The 20,242-nt window shown below is 37.7% G+C and overlaps 2 protein-coding genes across 3 annotated transcripts; both read right to left on the bottom strand.

The window, feature by feature from the left end:
* Nucleotides 1-447: 447 nt before the first annotated feature.
* LOC123871245 lies at nucleotides 448-6,379 on the bottom strand. Of its 2 annotated transcripts, none has more exons than XM_045914939.1 (6): nucleotides 6,225-6,379; nucleotides 5,215-5,304; nucleotides 4,143-4,240; nucleotides 3,296-3,471; nucleotides 1,405-1,571; nucleotides 448-792 (listed from the first exon to the last, which is right to left on the bottom strand). In XM_045914939.1, exons 2-6 carry the CDS (start codon nucleotides 5,301-5,303, stop codon nucleotides 597-599), a joined length of 726 nt encoding a protein of 241 aa, XP_045770895.1. In that variant the 5' UTR covers nucleotide 5,304; nucleotides 6,225-6,379; the 3' UTR covers nucleotides 448-596. The 2 variants fall into 2 exon arrangements, with proteins under 2 accessions (XP_045770895.1, XP_045770894.1); XM_045914938.1 differs by having other exon boundaries at nucleotides 6,229-6,377.
* Nucleotides 6,380-8,854: 2,475 nt separating this feature from the next.
* LOC123871246 lies at nucleotides 8,855-17,832 on the bottom strand. The gene is made up of 6 exons (XM_045914940.1): nucleotides 17,716-17,832; nucleotides 14,554-14,643; nucleotides 13,904-14,001; nucleotides 13,051-13,226; nucleotides 11,740-11,906; nucleotides 8,855-11,414 (listed from the first exon to the last, which is right to left on the bottom strand). The coding sequence occupies exons 2-6, from the start codon at nucleotides 14,640-14,642 to the stop codon at nucleotides 11,219-11,221; spliced, it is 726 nt and encodes a 241-aa protein (XP_045770896.1). The 5' UTR covers nucleotide 14,643; nucleotides 17,716-17,832; the 3' UTR covers nucleotides 8,855-11,218.
* Nucleotides 17,833-20,242: the final 2,410 nt, after the last annotated feature.

The raw sequence follows: 20,242 nt of genomic DNA, 5'->3' as shown, positions 1-20,242 counted from the left end.
AGATTAAAACATGAATAAGACGGTAAATGGCACTGCAGAATATGAATCCAGCGTAGAAGCAGCATAAAAAGGAACCAAACTTGTCACTCAACTCAATCACATATTCGATCTCTTTAGAAAATTCTCAAACTGTTAAATTATGATTTTTAAATACTACAGACTCAGAGAAATGGTGTTCAGGAAAAATGACAGAATTAGCCTGCAGATTAGGCTGCCGTGCTTCAATTTTTTTTTGAATTGTTTCCGTCCGTACCGTCTATCCGAATGCTCTTAATCTGTTTGAACTTTACTCTACACGGAGAGAAGTTAATATAGGGTTTTCTCTGTTACGTAATTCCATACAAATGACAAAGACAATAAGTCAGTGGGCGTTAACCATTCTAGGTGACTAACCAATCATACACGACCCTAGCACTATCATTTCTAGGTAAGTACTAACTTTTTTCCGAGGATAGAGTAGTGCGGAAAACATTGGCTCGCTTGTGATTGGTTGGTAACTCAAAATGGTTAACGCCCAAATTTTTTGTCTTTGTCATTTGTATCGCGTAACAGAGAGCCGTATTATCTCCGTGGATAAAGTATAGTTTGAAAATAACCTAATCGTACCTAATGCCCATAACCTTAGCTTCAGTGGTGCCACAGCCGGTCAAATCGACCCCGTATTTCTTCATGTCCTCGTAGGGCATGGTGGCTATGACCTCGTAGTTGCACTTGGCGGCGAGCACCTGCGATGTCTTGGCCGTGAACACGGTGCACCCTGCCTTTATGCCGAATGTCTTGCAGAGCTCTTTCCTGAAAAAAAACCGGGGCAAGTGCGAATCAGACTTGCACACGCAAGAGATCCGAACCATTATACAAAGTATAACTAACACTTTTTGGGACTTCGTCTGTGATGGCGTTTGCTGGCGCGCTTGCTGTGCTTGTTTGGAGTGTTTTTTTTGTTAAGAGTGGCTGGTTTTTGTGTTAGTTGGTGTTTTTTGGTGGTGGAACTGACTGGGAAGCTCGCTCTAAAGGGGCGCCGCGCGTATGTCGGCGGGCGCCGGCGTAGACGGAGTCCATACTTGTATAAATTCAATAACTTGAAAATATCACAAACTTGACATTGGCTAATCAGAGTAAAGCCAGATTTAAAGAAAAAAAAAACTAACACTTTTATGTAGAACACTGCTAGTTAATAACGGACTGCGCCATCTACGCGTAATTTAGTAAATTAAATTACATATTTAGTAAAGTAAATTAAATTATTACATACTTTGATACGTTTTCCCGGTCCATCCGTTGAACCGATTTTAGAGATAGCTTGCGACCCGGGGACGGGCATACTCTTTGATCTGGGTTTAAAGATATCTATCCCAGAAATCAATGAGTTCCTAAGGATTTTTAAAAATCTAAACCATACTTTACCTGGCTTCTATTAGCCTGGCCCCTATGTTCTGTCCCCGATGCCCTGGCAGGACGGTCAGTCCACTGGACGTCAGGAATTTGTCCACGTTGTAGTACTCGAACACGTCCACCAACCTCTCAGAATAGGCTAAAGTCTTCAGACATTTCCGCCATGACTCGCCTTTTACCTGCAAAGTAGCGCATTAGAGCGTATTAGAGGCGATATTTTATAACTAGCCGATGCCCGCGACTTCGCCCGCGTGGATTTAGGTTTTTCTAAATCCCGTGGGAACTTTGATTTTCCGGGATAAAAAGTAGCCTATGTGCTAATCCAGGATATCTCCATTCCCAGTCAAATCCGTCCAGTAGTTTTTGCGTGAATGAGTAACAAACATACAAACACACACACATACACACAAACTTTCGCCTTTATAATATTAGTGTGATGTTTATAGAGCGCAAACACATTTTGAGTGTAAAAATAGAATTTACATTCTCTCCAAGGTCTGAAGGAGTATCAGCAGTGAACATTATACCAACTATGGGTATCAATTATATTCTGTGTATCTATATACCTACTCGTATACCTAATATTCCCCAATGGGGAATGTAGTCCCCGAATTCTATATGGAAGGTGAAAGTTCCAACTTTACGAACTATATGGGCATTATTTTTAACTAATACATATAGATGTTACAGTCATAGTGATTAAATAGCTATTATACATAATGACTGGTCATTATGTATAATATCAAAATTGACTAGACAATGTAATAAATTAATCACTTTATCCGGATATTATTCATAATAGCGGTTCAAAGTTAGCCAAAGTAATAAATACGGTCTAACTTTGAACCTAACCTAACCTAACCTAACCTAACCTAACCTAACCTAACCTAACCTAACCTAACCTAACCTAACCTAACCTAACCTAACCTAACCTAACCTAACCTAACCTAACCTAACCTAACCTATGTACCCGTTATAATACATAATTATGTCATTAAACCACGAAATAAGTCTCAAAACAGTATAATATTGCTACACATATAGTTAGGTATGCATAAGGCAAATTGAAATATAATTTTATAATATTTACCTGTAAGTACCTACTTGTTTTATTACATCATCCAAGTCTTCGAAGAAATTATATAAAATTGCTAGTTAATGTGATTAATTCTGTGTCAATTATCAGTTTATCTAAATTGGGTAGACATTATAAATAATGACTAGATAATATATATAATATCAGGATTTATTACTTTGGCTGTGACATATATACCTACTTTTGATGGTGATGCCTAGTGGCTGTGCGGGGGGTCCAGGATTCGACCCCGAACACTTATCGGAGTTATGTGCGTACTTAAGCAACTAATATCACTTGCTTTGACAGTAAAGGAAAACACTATCATTGAGAGGTCTCCATAGGGTGTGTGAAGTCATGTTGCACTTGGCCAGCGTGGTGGAATACAGCGGACAAGAGAGGAGACCCGTATTAGGCCGGTAATGGATTGAGATGAAAATGAAAATCTGTCCTGATAAGTGTCTTGAAAAGTCTATGTGACGAAGTAGCAGGCATGAGCTATAGGTATTAGTAACTAGGTATATCCAAAATTCAAATTCAAATTCAAAGTATTTTTATTCAATTAATAAAACTTTTACAAGTGCTTTTGAATCGTCAAAATAATCTACCACTGGTTTGGAATGCCGTTCCTATCGAGAAGAACCAGCAAGAAACTCGGCGGTTGCTCTTTTCAAGTATTCAATATACAATAATATGCCATACTGTATACAAGCAATTGCAGTGCCGTGTATTGCTGGAGCGAGTTAAATCCAAGTTTTTTTGTCATTTACATAATCTTCGTATCTTCGTATCTTATAATTTCTGCCGTGATAAAAAAGGGAGTCATACCTTTCTAATGTCTTCCTCTTCATCGTCCTTACATTTAACCAGCAGTATATTGAAGCCGACTAGATCTTTGGGTTCGCCGTTTTCCTCCGTAAAGCAAGCTATGGATATATGTTGCGATACGTATTCCTCCCAGTTGTTCCGTATCGTTTGTATTGATTCTGGGTCTGAGGCTATATCTGAAAAGATGTTTTTAGAATGTTGACCCAAGCCAGTAACTGGATGGAGGTGGCACAGTCGTATGCAAATTGCATTCCTGGGTTCCTCATCATGACTCAGACGGCTCCGCTGAGTATTAGTGGGTACTCTGGTCTAACTATGAGTTCCACATACCCTGACGGAAGCAGCGATGTGAATCTGCGTTTGTATCTAAAACCATTTCCCAGCGCAAAAAAGTAAGTAACTGGATAGATGCCTAATCGGCTCTCGAAGTGTGGTCTCCTTACCCAATGTATTATAAATACTAGTAGCCTATATTATACAAGCTTATGCTCACGACTTTGTCTGCGTGGACTACACAAATTTTAAATCCCTATTTTACCCCTTTAGGGGTGGAATTTTCAAAAATTCTTTCTTATTGCATGTGTACGTTATAGTAGCTACCTATCTGCGTGTCAAACAGCCTGATCCATGCCTGATCCGTCCCATAGTTTGAGCTGTGGGTTGGTAGTCAGTCAGCTTTTTGTTTTATGTAAATAGATAGGTAGGTAGGTAATACCTACTAGTTCCAAGATACAACGGTTGGAGGAGCCCCGAGCCCACATAGAAGATATCTCCTATGAGGAAGGTCTTCCTATTGTTAGATGGAGCCTACAAACTGCTCCCGTACGTAAAATTTTATTATATTTACCTAAAACTTGGCAAATAGGTTCATCGCGTATGAACGTCTCCTGCATCAGGTCTAAGCATTGTTTCCTGTATGGTTCCTCCATGTCTCTGATTTGGTACCTGAAAATAATAATTCAAAGTTCGACGTACTTAAATATTCTAGTATTTACTGTGAGGGGACGAGGAGGGCGAAGGGCCGTGGGAGATGGCGTGCTTACCAAAAGGCCTACCTAGATAATATTATGCCCAGCTGTGTATATTATATGCATAAAGGCAGGCTGACAGATCGAAAAGTGTTTGATGGTTTGATGTTTGATGGATCTATTAAAACAATGCTCCTGAGAAAAGCATAATTTGTAATACATTGATTTTGAAAGAGCCACCCATATTATACAATCGAATATTATGTAAATGATAAAAGAGCCTGGATTTCACCTGCAGCTCGCTCCAGCAATACGCGGGTCTTCAATTACTTTTATACATGGCATAATATTGCATATCAAATCTTTGAAAAGAGCAACCGCCGAGTTTCTTGCTGGTTCTTCTCGGTAGGAAAGTCATTCCGAACCAGTGGTTAATGCTCTTGACGATTCAAAAGTAGTTGTAAAAGTCTAATTGAATAAAAATACTTGAATTTGAAAAAGAATTTGATTTTGAATTTGAATAAAGGGGAACAAGAAAATCGTCATAATAGCTCGGTAGTATTTTATAATGTTTATTGAATTGTTTTAACTTTTACCTAGGTAGATACCTACCTATCTTTGAAGAAGAACCCGAAAAATTATTTCATCACAATGACTAAATAGGTAGGTAGGAACCTACCTAAGTAGGTATTTGATGTCTTACTTTGCCCCGCAAGCTGCTGCAAATAACGATCTGGGTATTCGGTGGTGTTGCATTGCAGAGGTTTTGAAGATTCTTCTTCGTATCACGCATTAAGCACGAAGATTGCGATTATCGTACTGCGACAATCGCAATCGTTGTAATTGGCTGATATAGCAGGTAGTTATTTTGCTATTTCGATTATCACAAGCTGTCAATATTTAGTGCTTGCCTTTCGTTGCGCGATGTTGAGATCTGTGAAGTCAACTCACGTGAGTGCCGGTGCACCATCCCTCTCCCTGCCTTTGAACCTGCTCCATACTCTACCGACTGGCACATCCGAGGGTCTTTTCCACGGCATTCTGTAACAAACATAGCAAATACAGGGTGCAATGTATAGCGTGAAAAACTCGGGGTCAATGCCCCCAAAACCTAACTACGCAACGTTCGATGACCTGGTAGCGTCAGTTGGGTTTGTTTCAACTAATAAATAAGTACTTTATAAGCATGCAAAGTTTTTATCGATACCGACCTACCTACCTATTTATCGTTAATACATATATCTTATTATTATTTTATCTTTTAAATTTTTTTCAGGTGTGGCAAATATAAATCAAGATTAGAAGATTGGTACGTCTAACTATTCGTAACTATTCAATCGCATATTATTTTGTGTCTACCTATATGCGTGTTAGACTCTCAACACTTATAGGATAGGGTCTCGTAGGCATTTTCACAAAAAACCTTCTTACCGTAAATCAGAAGGAAGAATAGAGGTGGACGAAAATGTAAGTACCTAAGTGTCCCCCCACTGCGGAATTCCAAAAATGCCGGCATCATCTTTTTGAACATAATATTACCTACAATGCTGGTTTACCTATTCACAATGTTTATTGTTTAAGTTTTCCTTTAGATCACACTTTATTTTGATATCTGGATGGGATTGGAACCGACGACAGAAATCCACCGCTAAGTTTAAACCACGGAATAGGCAATCAGCTTATTTTAAACAAAGTCCGTGCCTATGTTTTGAGAATGACCTCAACTTTACATAGGTAAGTAAATAACATTTAAAGTTCATCAATTTAGGTACTTAATAATATAAATATATGTACACTCATAAATGGTTTTCCTCATACTAAGTGCCTAGTATCATCATAGCAATATCCTCTACACTTTTTTATAATTAAAACAAACATATTGCGAAACTACTTATTTACTACGTCTAAAAACTTTAAGAACTTGAAAAAGATGATTACGTTATATTATATCACTTATTTACCTGCCTTTTATTTAAAACTTAAACTTCCTCGAAATAACACTATAGTATTCAAATTAGAACAAACTAAGCTAAAAGTAACCTTCTCAGATGGAAAACAACACCCGAATGGCCCACACATCTCGACGAACATATCGCGATACAGCGGCGAGTTATCACAAAACAAGCCTTATCTACACGTGATAAGAGCGCTAAAAAACAAATGCTAAAATATGTTTTTGTACAACTCGTATGACATGTGAGTGGTGCGCGTTTCCATCGGTCTTCGATTATAACGTTATTTGAAATTCGAACACGTTATTTTGATAATGAATGACCTGGGGCGCGTTTGGAACCCTTGTAGCTTTAGGTTTAAGTTAACGTAATTATCACCACTATATCATATAAGGAGTACAATAGAGGGGTTATGTGAGGCATGCACCCAGTAAAACCTGTGTTCGTCCCTCGACAATCGACATATCATATCTCTCTGCCCTCGAGAGACTGGCGATGGCACGGGTATCACTTATTAATTTATTACTACCAGATTTTCATTCTTTGATTTTCTGGGATAAAAAGTAGCCTATGTGTTAATCTATCTCCATTCCGAATTTCAGCCAAATCCGTGCATGTTTTTTGCGTGAAAGAGTAACAAACATACATACAAACTTTCGCCTTTATAATATTAGTGTAATAGTGTGATAGCACTGATTTATACGCGTATCGTGTATCAATGTGAACAGAGCCTTCTAAGGGCCCTTGACCACACTCGACGCGGTGCACTTAGCTGGCTGAATAAATTAAATCGGACGGACTGCCTCATTGATATTATGTACCTAGTAGCTAGTAGCCTTGATCGGTATTGCCTCTAATTTGTACGCGATTTAAGCCAATAAAAGATCTATATGCCTCGATGTGTGCAGTGTGACAAGGTCGCATAAGCCGTGCATAGTGCGCCACTTACGCATTTTTTTTTAATATAAAGTTGAAAACTAAAACCCGACTGCGATCGTCTTAATAAACGCTGAAATATTAGAGTAAAATTGTTTTTCTATCGCTTTGTATATATGTATTTTAATGTTGTAGGTAGTACATTTATATTTATGAACTCAAAATTTTCTCCTCTTTCATTTGACACCCCACTCGATCCCACTTTTTTTGATGTAACATCCGTTAGGTATTTTTTTTTTCGTTTAAAATATAGCCTATGCCACCCGGACCTGTACAACGAATCAATTGATACCTCATTCATCAAAATCGGCCCAGTAGTTTAGGCGCTACGGTGGAACACACAGAATCTGGATACACACATACATACATAGACTGCTGAAATCATAACCTTTTCTTTTGGCTTTGCCGCAGTCGGGTAAAAAATAGCGAGCACACAAACGAACTTCCCATTAACATTTGCAGCACCAGAGGAACCGCCAATACGTTGCCAGCTTTCAGGAATTAGTTGTTTGATCAGGAGTTTCAGGCATTTCAGCGAGAAGCTATTTATATTTACCTTTTAAGCCAGTTTCTTATTCATTTCATTCCGTAGGGCGTTGAGCTACATCTCCAATGAAGTCGACATGTAACACTAAGGTACTATGAGAATTTTCCTTCTCTCCGAAGGGTCCCGTACCATCTACAAGATGATATAACACCATATACCTACTTTTTAATTTTTTGTTAACTTGCATCGCGGGCACTTCGAAATTCGCCATCTTGGTATTTTATTATTTTTTGACAAAGATATTGTTTGAAAATTACAACTCGTTACACCAATTACGGTTCATGAAATGCAGCCCGCTGACAGACAGACAGACGGACAGACATCCGAGGCTTAGTAATAAGGTCCTATGATTATATACTCCTAAAACTGAAGAAATGTCTACTTATTTCAGGATTTTCACACTTTCCACCTGAGTGAAGCCGAGGCATAGCAATTAGCATATTATTCAACAACATTATTTTTCCATAATTTTAAAAACTAGGTGTCTTTACAGTAATGCATGTAAAATATGTAAACCGGTAGTATTTTAACTGTAATTTGGAGTAAATGGCGAAAAATACGCGTTTGTACAAAAATAAACAAAGGTTTCTGAGAAGATCGCGATTCGCGTATTGCCAGGTGTTGTTGATATATGTATTGAAATATAGAGGTGTACAATGCGTCGATTATTTTGGTATCGATAAAATTAGTACCTACTCAGTAGTTCCTTAATTATAGGCGCCTTTTAAATCATATTAAGTAGAGGGATTCTCAGGATCAATCCTGGATCAAAAAATATTCAAATTGGTTCATCCGCATTTCGCAGCCCAAATGCATATTATTGTACAGTCTCCGTTTCATAGTGAGCAGGAAAAATATCATTGCTTTAATTATGAATATAATTCACTTTAGTTACAAAGATGTGAAAAATAACAGTTTATTTATTTTTTATAAGTGTGTGTAGTATTAATAGAATTTATTTGATTACTAAAGTAAGTGGCAAAAGACAATTATAAAGTTAAAGTAATTTATTTAATAAGTTAAATATGAAATTATTATGCTTAAGTGAGGAATTCGATGTTACCATGCCTTTACTTTCAATGCCTTTTAGTATTGAAAAGTGTTGTAGACTTCTGAGTTTATACACAATTTCAGTTGCTTGATTGATAGAAGAAAATACTTGCCTTATTATACATTCCAAAACGCTAGGATCCAACATTGGCTTTGCAACCGCTTTATGAAACTGTAGGTGTGCCCACTGACCTCTACTACTACATACTAAGTACGCTGGACTTCCGATTGCCGATCTGTTTTTGAAGTGACTTGATTTTCACCATTTCGGCGTTGATAGCAGCCCGCAGTGAGTCTTATGTGAGAGTACTCGGAACTAAAAGTTAGTGGTGAGACATCTGTCAACATGAAGATCTTATTTTGACACAAAGTGTCAAATACAGTTTCCGGTACTCTCGATGGGGCGTTTCGGATCGGCACCAAAAAAAAATTAACATAGATCCACGAAATCGCTTTTCACAATATATTTTTAAATTCCGCGGGGGCCATGTTATCAATGCATAAAATCGGTCATGTGCAACTCGGACTCATACACGAAGGGTTACATATTTTACAAGACAACCTACCTACCTACGTACTTTTTATTTTTTTATTTGCAAGGCGGCCATTTTGAAATTTGCCGTTATGACTTTTTTATTATTTGATGTTTTAGCGGCAATATTCTGTGAAAATGTGAAATGTGAAATACTCTGTAATTTCAACTCCCTACCTATTACGGTTCATTAGATAGCCCGCTTACAGATGGATGGACAGCGGAGACTTAGTAATAGGGTCCCCTAATAATTAATTAAAGTGAAATGTACGAACATGACATTTTTATAGTGATGATTATGTGCATTTATAGATATTTTGTATTTGTAGAAACTTGTAGAGATAAGTAAAACACTGCGATTTGATAACGTATTTTATTTATAACAATATTCTGGACACGTTCCATTGAGAAAGTTTGCATATTTGATGAAAAAAGTAGACTCACCAAATTGTTTGTCTTGTGATAAGTTGGAAGATATGCAACATTTGTTAATGGAGTGTGTTCAGAATAGTGAGTTGAGAGAATATGCCTGGTCACTATTAAATATTAAAAGCTATGAAGTTGGATTCATAAATAGTATTTTGGCCGAACCGGATTCCGTTTCGGCTAAAATCCTATTTAACCTTTATATAAAAAGTACGAAAAATAGATTAGGTACTATATAAAATGTTTCAAGTTAAGAGATAGAATATAGATTAGTAATAGGTTATATAAAATTTGATTAAGTCAATTGTTAATTAGTTTAATCTAGGTTTAAGTACTATAGAACTGACATGTACAAATTGTATATAAGTTCTTTAAAATAAATAAAGATTAAAAAAAAAAAAAAAAAAAACAATATTTTTGTGTATATTTGATTATAATAAAAATAAATTAACTTTTAAAAATATATTTATTCTTTAATTCATTTGTGCCTACCTACTTATAAGACTGGTACCAATACTGTTTGTTGTAGTTTTAATACCTTCTTCACTATTTAAATAATATCATAAGCTAAGTACAATAAAAATGTAGGTATATCAAAATCACAATTGAAGTACTTACTTATATAATAGTAATTCATGTAATGATATGCCCGCTTCGATCTTAGACAGCATCATCACTTACCACCAGACAAAATTGTAGACAAAGGTTCCCTAGTAAGAGAATTAAAAAGTAATAATGTAGGTAGGTACTTATCTAAATTATATATATACTTTCGTAAAAAATACTAACAAAATGCATTAATTTGAAATCATAAAAGCTTTAGATTAAAACATGGAATAGACGGTAAATGGCACTGCAGAATATGAATCCAGTGTAGAAGCAGTATAAAAAGAAACCAAACTTGTCACTCAACTCACACACATACTCGTATTCGATCTCTTTAGAAAATTCTCAAACTGTTAAATTATGATTTTTAAATACTGCTGACTTAGAGAAATGGTGTTCAGGAAAAATTACAGAATTAGCCTGCAGATTAGGTTTCCGTGCTTCACTTTTTTGAATTGTTTCTGTCCGTACCGTCTATCGCCGTATGCTCTTAATCTGTGTTTGAACTACACTCTACCCACGGAGAGAAGTTAATATAGGGCTTTCTCTGTTACGTAATTCCATACAAATGACAAAGACAATAAGTCAGTGGGCGTTAACCAATCTGGGTGACTAACCAATCATACACGACCCTAGCACTATCATTTCTAGGTAAGTACTAACTTTTTCCGAGGATAGAGTAGTGCGGAAAACATTGGCTCACTTGTGATTGGTTGCTAACTCAAAATAGTTAACGCTTACAGATTTTTGATTTGTATGGGATCGCGTAACAGAGAGAGCCGTATATAAAAGTAGATACTTTTATATACGGCTCTCAAACTATACTCTATTATACTCAAATTTATTTATTTTCAAACTATACTCTATCCACGGAGATCCGTGGATAGAGTATAGTTTGAAAATAACCTAATCGTACCTAATGCCCATAACCTTAGCTTCAGTGGTGCCACAGCCGGTCAAATCGACTCCGTATTTCTTCATGTCCTCGTAGGGCATGGTGGCTATGACCTCGTAGTTGCACTTGGCGGCGAGCACCTGCGATGTCTTGGCCGTGAACACTGTGCACCCTGCCTTAATGCCGAATGTCTTGCAGAGCTCATCCCTGAAAAAAACCGGGCAAGTGCGAATCAGACTTGCACACGCAAGGGATCCGAACCATTAGGGATTACTTTTATGTAATAGGACACTGCTAGTTAATAACGGACTGCGCCATTTACGTGTAATTTAGTAAATTAAATTACATATTTAGTAAAGTAAATTAAATTATTACATACCTACGTTGATACATTTTCCCGGTCCATCCGTTGAACCGATTTTAGAGATAGCTTGCGACCCGGGGACGGGCATCTTTGATCTGGGTTTAAAGATATCTATCCCAGAAATCAAAGAGTTCCTAAGGATTTTTAAAAATCTAAACCATACTTTACCTGGCTTCTATCAGCCTGGCCCCTATGTTCTGCCCCCGATGCCCTGGCAGGACGGTCAGTCCACTGGACGTCAGGAATTTGTCCACGTCGTAGTACTCGAACACGTCCACCAACCTCTCAGAGTAGGCTAAAGTCTTCAGACATTTCCGCCATGACTCGCCTTTAACCTGCAAAGTAGCGCATTAGAGCGTATTAGAGGCGATATTTTATAACTAGCCGATGCCCGCGACATAGCCGGCGTGGATTTAAGGTTTTCGAAATCCCGTGGGAACTCTTTGATTTTCCGGGATTAAAAGTAGCCTATGTGCTAATCCAAGATATCTCTATTCCAAATTTCAGCCAAATTCGTCCAGTAGTTTTTGCGTGAAGGAGTAACAAACACACACACACACACACACACACACACACACACATACATACTCAAACTTTCGCCTTTATAATATTAGTGTGATGTTTATAGAGCGCAAACACATTAAAATAGAATTTGCATTCTCTCCAAGGTTTGAAGGAGTATCTGCAGTGAAAATTATATCTACCAACTATGGATACCAATTATATTCTGTGTACCTAATATTCCCCAATGGGGAATGTAGTCCCCGAATTCTATATGGAAGGTGAAAGCTCCAACTTTTCGAACTATATGGGCATTATTTTTGATGGTGATGCCTAGTGGCTGTGCCCCCCCTAGGACTCGACCCCGAACACTTATCGGAGTTATAGGTATGTGCGTACCTAAGCAACTAATATCACTTGCTTTGACAGTAAAGGAAAATACGATCCTTGAGTGTTCTCCATAATATTCTTAAGGGTGTGTGAAGTCATGTTGCACTTGGCCAGCGTGGTGGAATACGGCGGAGAGGAGAGGAGACCCGTATTAGGCCGGTAATGGATTGAGATGAAAATGAAAATCTGTCCTGATAAGTGTCTTGAAAAGTCTATGTGACGAAGTAGCAGGCATGAGCTATATATAGCTCATGCCTGCTACTTCGTCACATAGACTTTTAGGTATTAGTAACTAGGTATATTCAAAATTCAAAATATTTTTATTCAATTAAACTTTTACAAGTGCTTTTGAATCGTCAAAATAATCTACCACTGGTTTGGAATGCCGTTCCTACCGAGAAGAACCAGCAAGAAACTCGGCGGTTACTCTTTTCAAGTATTCAATATACAATAATATGCCATACTGTACAAGCAATTGCAGTGCCGTGTATTGCTGGAGCGAGTTAAATCCAAGTTTTTTTGTCATTTACATAATCTTCGTATCTTCGTATCTTATAATTTCTGCCGTGATAAAAAAGGGAGTCATACCTTTCTAATGTCTTCCTCTTTATCGTCCTTACATTTAACCAGCAGTATTTTGAAGCCGACTAGATCTTTGGGTTCGCCGTTCTCCTCCGTAAAGCAAGCTATGGATATATGTTGCGATACATATTCCTCCCAGTTGTTCCGTATCGTTTGTATTGATTCTGGGTCTGAGGCTATATCTGAAAAGATGTTTTTAGAATGTTGACCCAAGCCAGTAACTGGATGGAGGTGCCACTGTCGTATGCAAATTGCGTTCCTGGGTTCCTCATCATGAACCAGACGGCTCCGCTGAGTATTAGTGGGTACTCTGGTCTAACTCTATGAGTTCCACATACCCTGACGGAAGCAGCGATGTGAATCTGCGTTTGTAAAACCATTGCCCAGCGCAAAAAAAGTAAGTAGGTAACTGAATAGAAGGCTAAACGGTCCTCGAGATGTGGTCTCCTTACCCAATGTATTGAAAATACTAGAAGGCTATATTATACAAGCTTATGCTCCCGACTTTCTCCGCGTGGACTACACAAATTTTAAATCCCTGTTTTACCCCTTTAGGGGTTGAATTTTCAAAAATTCTTAGCGCATGTGTTCGTTATGCCTAGTAGCTATCTGCGTGTCAAACAGCCTGATCCGTCCCATAGTTTGAGCTGTGGCCTGTGGGTTGATAGTTTAGTCAGTCAGTCAGCTTTTCGTTTTATGTAAATAGATAAAGTAGGTAATACCTACTAGTTCCACGATACAACGGTTGGACCAGCTGGGCCCCGAGCCCAGATAGAAAATATCTCCTATCAGGAAGGTCTTCCTATTGTTAGATGGAGCCTACAAACTGCTCCCGTACGTAAAATTTTATTGTATTTACCTAAAACTTTGCAAATAGGTTCATCGCGTATGAACGTCTCCTGCATCAGGTCTAAGCATTGTTTCCTGTATGGTTCCTCCATGTCTCTGATTTGGTACCTGAAAATAATAATTCAAAGTTCGACGTAAATATTCTAGTATTTACTGTGAGTGGACGAGGAAGGCGGAGGGCCATGGAAGATGGCGTGCTTACCAAAAGGCCTAGCTACACATGTTATGTCCTGGTAGATCGAGAAGTGTTTGATGGTTTGATAAAGGGGAACAAAAAAATCGTCAAAATAACTACCCATTTAATCATTTTTATTTAACTGTTTTACCTAACTTTGAAGAAGATTTTTAAAAATTATTTCATCACATGACTAAGTAGCGAGTACCTACTTAGTAGGTACCTCCTCGCTAATTAAGAAGTTTGACGTCTTACTTTGCACCGCAAGCTGCAGCTAATAACGATCTGGGTATTCGGTGGTGTTGCATTTCAGAGGTTTTGAAGATTCTTCTTCAAGATTGTAATTATCGTATTGCGACAATCGCAATCGTTGTAATTGGCTGAATTTATAGTATTTTGCTATATCGATTAAGTATCATAAACTGTTATCTTTAGTGCTAAAGCCTATATCGTTGCTCGTTGATAAGACCGTGACGTCAACTCACATGAGTGCCGGTGCACCATCCCTCTCCCTGCCTTTAAACCTGCTCCAGACTCTACCGACTGGCACATCCGAGGGTCTTTTCCACGGCATTCTGTAACAAACACACCAAATACAGGGTGCAATGTATAGCGTGCAAAACTCGGGGTTAATGCCTCCAACCTAACTACGCAACGTTCGATGACCTGTAGCGTCAGTTGGGTTTGTTTCAATTCATAAATAAGTACTTTATAAGCATGCAAAGTTTTTATCGATAAGACGTACCTACCTACCTATTAATCGTTAATAGATATCTTATTATTATTTTATCTTTTGAATTTATTTCAGGTGTGGCAAATATAATTCAAGATTAAAAGATTGGTACGTAGGTACTAGAGTTTGGCTAATGTAAGATGACCCTCGGCTTTTTTCCAAACTTTTTAGTGGGCAACCCTAAAACGTCGATTGACGTCATCCATTTCTTATGTAAGTATGACAATTTAATTTTGATACTTGGTTTAAATTCGTAAAAGTTAATATTAATTATGTTTTCTAAAACCATGTCTCTTATTAGCACATAGTTTTTATTATATTACAATTGTAAGCGATACGATATTACATCATTGTTTATGATTTCTGATTTTAACACAAAAATGTTTCCTTTGATAATAAAACTGGAAGATGTATCAAGGACGTCAAAGTGTCTGGTCTGGGAATCGAACCCCCAATCCCTTGATGAGTTTTTTAAATCGTAAAACCGGATATGTGTGAAAAGATTTCTAATCTGTAAATTAACATTTAAAAAATTAAATAATTGCAAGTATCGAATTAAGTTATTCAAATTTTTTCACTATAAGTTTGGGGATGCCCTCCGAATTTTTTTAAAAGCCGGGCGATTTCAGTCTCATCTTTCATTAGCCAGACTCTACTCGTAACTAGGTACTCAATCGCATATTATTTTGTGTCTACCTATAGCTATCTATGCGTGTTAGATTCAGAACACTTATAGGATAAAGTCTCGTAGGCATTTTCACAAAAAACCTTCTTACCGTAAATCAGAAGGAAGAATAGAGGTGGACGAAAATGTAAGTACCTAAGTGTCCCTCCACTGCGGAATTCCAAAAATGCCGGCATCATCTTTTTGAACATATTATTACAATGCTGGTTTACCTATTCACAATGTTTATTATTTAAGTTTTCCTTTAGATCACACAGAGATATAACAACACCAAGGACATTAAGAATAATAAATACATTAAAAATAAACAGGGTATACTACTCACATCAAATAAAGATATAAGAGACAGGTGGAAAGAGTACTATTCTCACTTGTTAAATGAGACTTTTCCATGTTTAGAAATAGTAGAATCAGCTGCTCTGGAAGGACCTATACCAAACATAACCCCAAGGGAAGTACTAGTAGCAATAACTCTGATGGCTAATAACAAAGCTACTGGTCCTGATAACATCCCAGCAGAACTATGGAAAAGACTAGGCAACGTTGGCATTAATTTTCTAACAACACTATTTAATAAAATATTAATCTATGGTATACCTACTGGCTGGAGGACGAGTTTCTTAGTGCCGTTCTACAAGAATAAGGGGGATGTTAGATTATGCGAAAATTATAGGGCTATTAAATTACTTTCACATACATTTGAGATCTGGGAAAGAGTAATTAACCACCGATTAAAACAACTAACAGCCGTTACAGAAAATCAGTGTGGCTTTGTCACGGGAAAGTCAACCACTGACGCCATTCATACTGTAAGATTGCTAATAGAAAAGTACAGAGACGGCCAGAAAGACCTGCACATGGCTTTTATAGATCTCGAGAAGGCTTTTGACCGAGTACCTCGAAAACTGATATGGGAGGCCCTACGATCCCAACAGGTACCTGAACATTACATTAAATTAGTGAAGGATATGTACTGTAATATAACCACCAAAGTACGAGGACCAGCTGGGATTAGTGATGAGTTTAACGTTGAGGTGGGAGTTCACCAGGGCTCGGCACTGAGTCCTCTCCTTTTTAATCTAGTAATGAATCATCTCACATCTAATATACAGGAGCAGCCACCTTGGGATCTTCTTTATGCGGACGATGTAGTACTCATAAGAGAAAGCCCAACTGAACTTCAAAACGCCCTCGAAACATGGAGGGCAGCTCTTGAGGATGCCGGTTTAAGAGTAAGTCGAGGAAAAAACCGAATACATGTGCTGTAATTTTGGTGGTATCGACCAAGGCGCTACCATACAACTGCAAGGAAATCCAGTAAAGAAGGTTGATATGTTTAAATACCTAGGCTCAATGGTGTCAAATAATGGAACTATTGATGCTGACATCACACACAGAATAAACACAGGATGGATGAAATGGAGGGAACTTTCTGGATTGCTGTGCGACCGACGGATGCCTATTCGTATTAAAGGCAAAGTTTATAAAACCGCAGTTCGCCCTGCTCTAATCTATGGCTCGGAGTGCTGGCCTGTAAAAAAAACCCAGGTTTCCAGGATGCATGTAACTGAAATGAAAATGCTGAGATGGGCAGGTGGAGTCACCTTACTAGATAAAATACAGAATAGGCATATTCTGGGCACCTTTAAAGTAGCACCAATCGAAGACAAACTCTTAGAGAGACGGCTGCGGTGGTATGGTCATGTCATGAGAAGACCCGAGGATCATATGACCAGAAGCGTAATCCTACATGTTAGCGCTGGACCCAGACGACGGGGCAGACCTCGACAAACCTGGATGTCAGTAGTATTGAACGACCTGAAAACAGCCCAAATAGACACAATGACGACCCAAAACAGAACAACTTGGAGAAATATGGTTAGGAGAGCCGACCCCAATTAACATGGGAAAAGGCTAGGTCTATATATTTAGATCACACTTTATAGGCAATCAGCTTATTTTAAACAAAGTCCGTGCCTATGTTTTGAGAATGACCTCAACTTTACATAAGTAAATAACATTTAAAGTTCATCAGTTTACTTAATAATATAAATAGGTACACTCGTAAATGGTTTTCCTCGTACTAAGTGCCTAGTATCATCATAGCAATATCCTCTACCGTTTTATAATAAAAACAAATATATTGCGAAACTACTTATTTACTAGGTCTAAAAACTTTAAGAACTTGAAAAAGATGATTACGTTATATTAAATCACTTATTTACCTGCCTTTTATTTAAAACTTATTAAACTTCCTCGAAATAACACTAAGTATAATATTCAAATTAGAACAAACTAAGCCAAAAGTAACCTTCTCAGATGGAAAACAAAACCCGAATGGCCCACACATCTCGACGAACATATCGCAGATACATCGGCGAGTTATCACAAAACAAGCCTTATCTACACGTGATAAGAGCGCTAAAAACAAATGCTAAAATATGTTTTTGTACAACTCGTATGACATGTGAGTGGTGCGCGTTTCCATCGGTCTTCGATTATAACGTTATTTGAAATTCGAACACGTTATTTTGATAATGAATGACCTGGGGCGCGTTTGGAATCCTTGTAGCTTTAGTTTTAAGTTTACGTAATTATCACCACTATATCGTATGACGTACAATAGTGCCTACTTCGAATAAATGATTTTCAGTTTTTTGAGTTTTGATTCAAAATACCTATTCGTCTGTCTGCGTGAATCACAAATCCCTTAACATGTTTGTCGCTGGCCAGTGATCCTGACGTTGGTCGAAAAAACGGTGAAATGACATCGCACAAGCAGACGCACATGCCAACTTTTGTTTTTATACACAGGAAATGCCTAACGCATACCCTTCTGTCAGGGAAACAGAAACGTTATGTGAGGTTTGCACCCAGTAAAACCTGTGTTCGTCCCTCGACATATCATATCTTTGCCCTCGAGAGACTGGCGGTTGCACGGGTATCACTTATTAATATTGCTACTGGATTTTCAATCCAGGGTATAATCTATCTCCATTCCGAATTTCAGCCAAATCTGTGCATGGTTTTTGCGTGAAAGAGTAACAAACATACATACAAACTTTCGCCTTTATAATATTAGTGTGATAGCACTGATTTATACGTGTATCGTGTATCAATGTGAACAGAGCCTTCTAAGGGCCCTTGACCACACTCGACGCGGTGCACTATAGCTGTCTGAATAAATTAAATCGGACGGACTGCCTCATTGATATGTACAAACTTAGCCTTGATCGGTATTGCCTCTAATTTGTACGCGATTTAAGCCAATAAAAGATCTATATGCCTCGATGTGTGCAGTGTGACAAGGTCGCATAAGCCGTGCATAGTGCGCTACTTACGCATTTTTTTTAATATAAAGTTGAAAACTAAAACCCGACTGCGATCGTCTTAATAAACGCTGAAATATTAGAGTAAAATTGTTTTTCTATCGCTTTGTATATATGTATTTTAATGTTGTAGGTAGTACATTTATAATTATGAACTCAAAATTTTCTCCTCTTTCATTTGACACCCCACTCGATCCCACTTTTTTTGATGTAACATCCGTTAGGTATTTTTTTTTCGTTTAAAATATATACCACCCGGACCTGTACAACGAATCAATTGACACCTCATTCATCAAAATCGGCCCAGTAGTTTAGGCGCTACGGTGGAACACACAGAATCTGGATACACACATACATACATAGACTGCTGAAATCATAACCTTTTCTTTTGGCTTTGCCGCAGTCGGGTAAAAAATAGCGAGCACACAAACGAACTTCCCATTAACATTTGCAGCACCAGAGGAACCGCCAATACGTTGCCAGCTTTCAGGAATTAGTTGTTTGATCAGGAGTTTCAGGCATTTCAGCGAGAAGCTATTTATATTTACCTTTTAAGCCAGTTTCTTATTCATTTCATTCCGTAGGGCGTTGAGCTACATCTCCAATGAAGTCGACATGTAACACTAAGGTACTATGAGAATTTTCCTTCTCTCCGAAGGGTCCCGTACCATCTACAAGATGATATAACACCATATACCTACTTTTTAATTTTTTGTTAACTTGCATCGCGGGCATTTCGAAATTCGCCATCTTGGTATTTTATTATTTTTTGACAAAGATATTCTTTGAAAATTACAACTCGCTACACCCATTACTGTTCATGAAATGCAGCCCTCTGACAGACAGACGGACAGACATCCGAGGCTTAGTAATAAGGTCCTATGATTATATACTCCTAAAACTGAAGAAATGTCTACGTATTTCAGGATTTTCACACTTTCCACCTGAATGAAGCCGAGGCATAGCATATACTATTCAACAACTTATTTTTCGATTATTTAAAAAACTAGGTGTCTTTATGTCAGTAATGCATGTAAAATATGTAAACCGGTAGTATTTTAACTGTAATTTGGAGTAAATGGCGAAAAATACGCGTTTGTACAAAAATAAACAAAGGTTTCTGAGAAGATCGCGTATTGCCAGGTGTTGTTGATATATGTACTGAAATATAGAGGTGTACAATCTGGTACAATCTGTCGATTATTTTGGTATCGATAAAATTAGTACCTACTCAGTAGTTCCTTTATTAAAGTCCCATTTTAAATCATATTATGTAGAGGGATTTTCAGGATCCATCCTGGAATAAAAAATATTCAAATTGGTTCATCCGTTTCACAGTAACACAGACAGACCAACGGATCAAACTTATAACACCTCTTATTGCGTTAGGTTTAGAAACTTCCAGCCTAAATTTATTCGAAAATAAA

This window comes from Maniola jurtina, chromosome 13 (assembly GCF_905333055.1).
Source record: "Maniola jurtina chromosome 13, ilManJurt1.1, whole genome shotgun sequence".
NCBI lineage: Eukaryota > Metazoa > Arthropoda > Insecta > Lepidoptera > Nymphalidae > Maniola > Maniola jurtina.
The sequence above is the reverse complement of the archived record's forward strand: the minus strand, read 5'-3'. Positions and strand labels throughout refer to the sequence as shown.

What these genes read in the sequence shown, in the direction of transcription:
- LOC123871246 (XM_045914940.1), bottom strand. Translation starts at nt 14,642, where the DNA reads ATGCCGTGGAAAAGACCCTCGGATGTGCCAGTCGGTAGAGTCTGGAGC. An exon ending in GATGGTGCACCGGCACTCAT is followed by an intron (nt 14,002 to 14,553) that starts GTGAGTTGACGT and finishes TATTATTTTCAG; the next exon opens with GTACCAAATCAGAGACATGG. An exon ending in AAGAGGAAGACATTAGAAAG is followed by an intron (nt 11,907 to 13,050) that starts GTATGACTCCCT and finishes GCTACTTTGCAG; the next exon opens with GTTAAAGGCGAGTCATGGCG.
- LOC123871245 (XM_045914939.1), bottom strand. Translation starts at nt 5,303, where the DNA reads ATGCCGTGGAAAAGACCCTCGGATGTGCCAGTCGGTAGAGTATGGAGC. An exon ending in GATGGTGCACCGGCACTCAC is followed by an intron (nt 4,241 to 5,214) that starts GTGAGTTGACTT and finishes TATTATTTTCAG; the next exon opens with GTACCAAATCAGAGACATGG. An exon ending in GCCAGGCTAATAGAAGCCAG is followed by an intron (nt 793 to 1,404) that starts GTAAAGTATGGT and finishes GTTTTTTTTCAG; the next exon opens with GAAAGAGCTCTGCAAGACAT.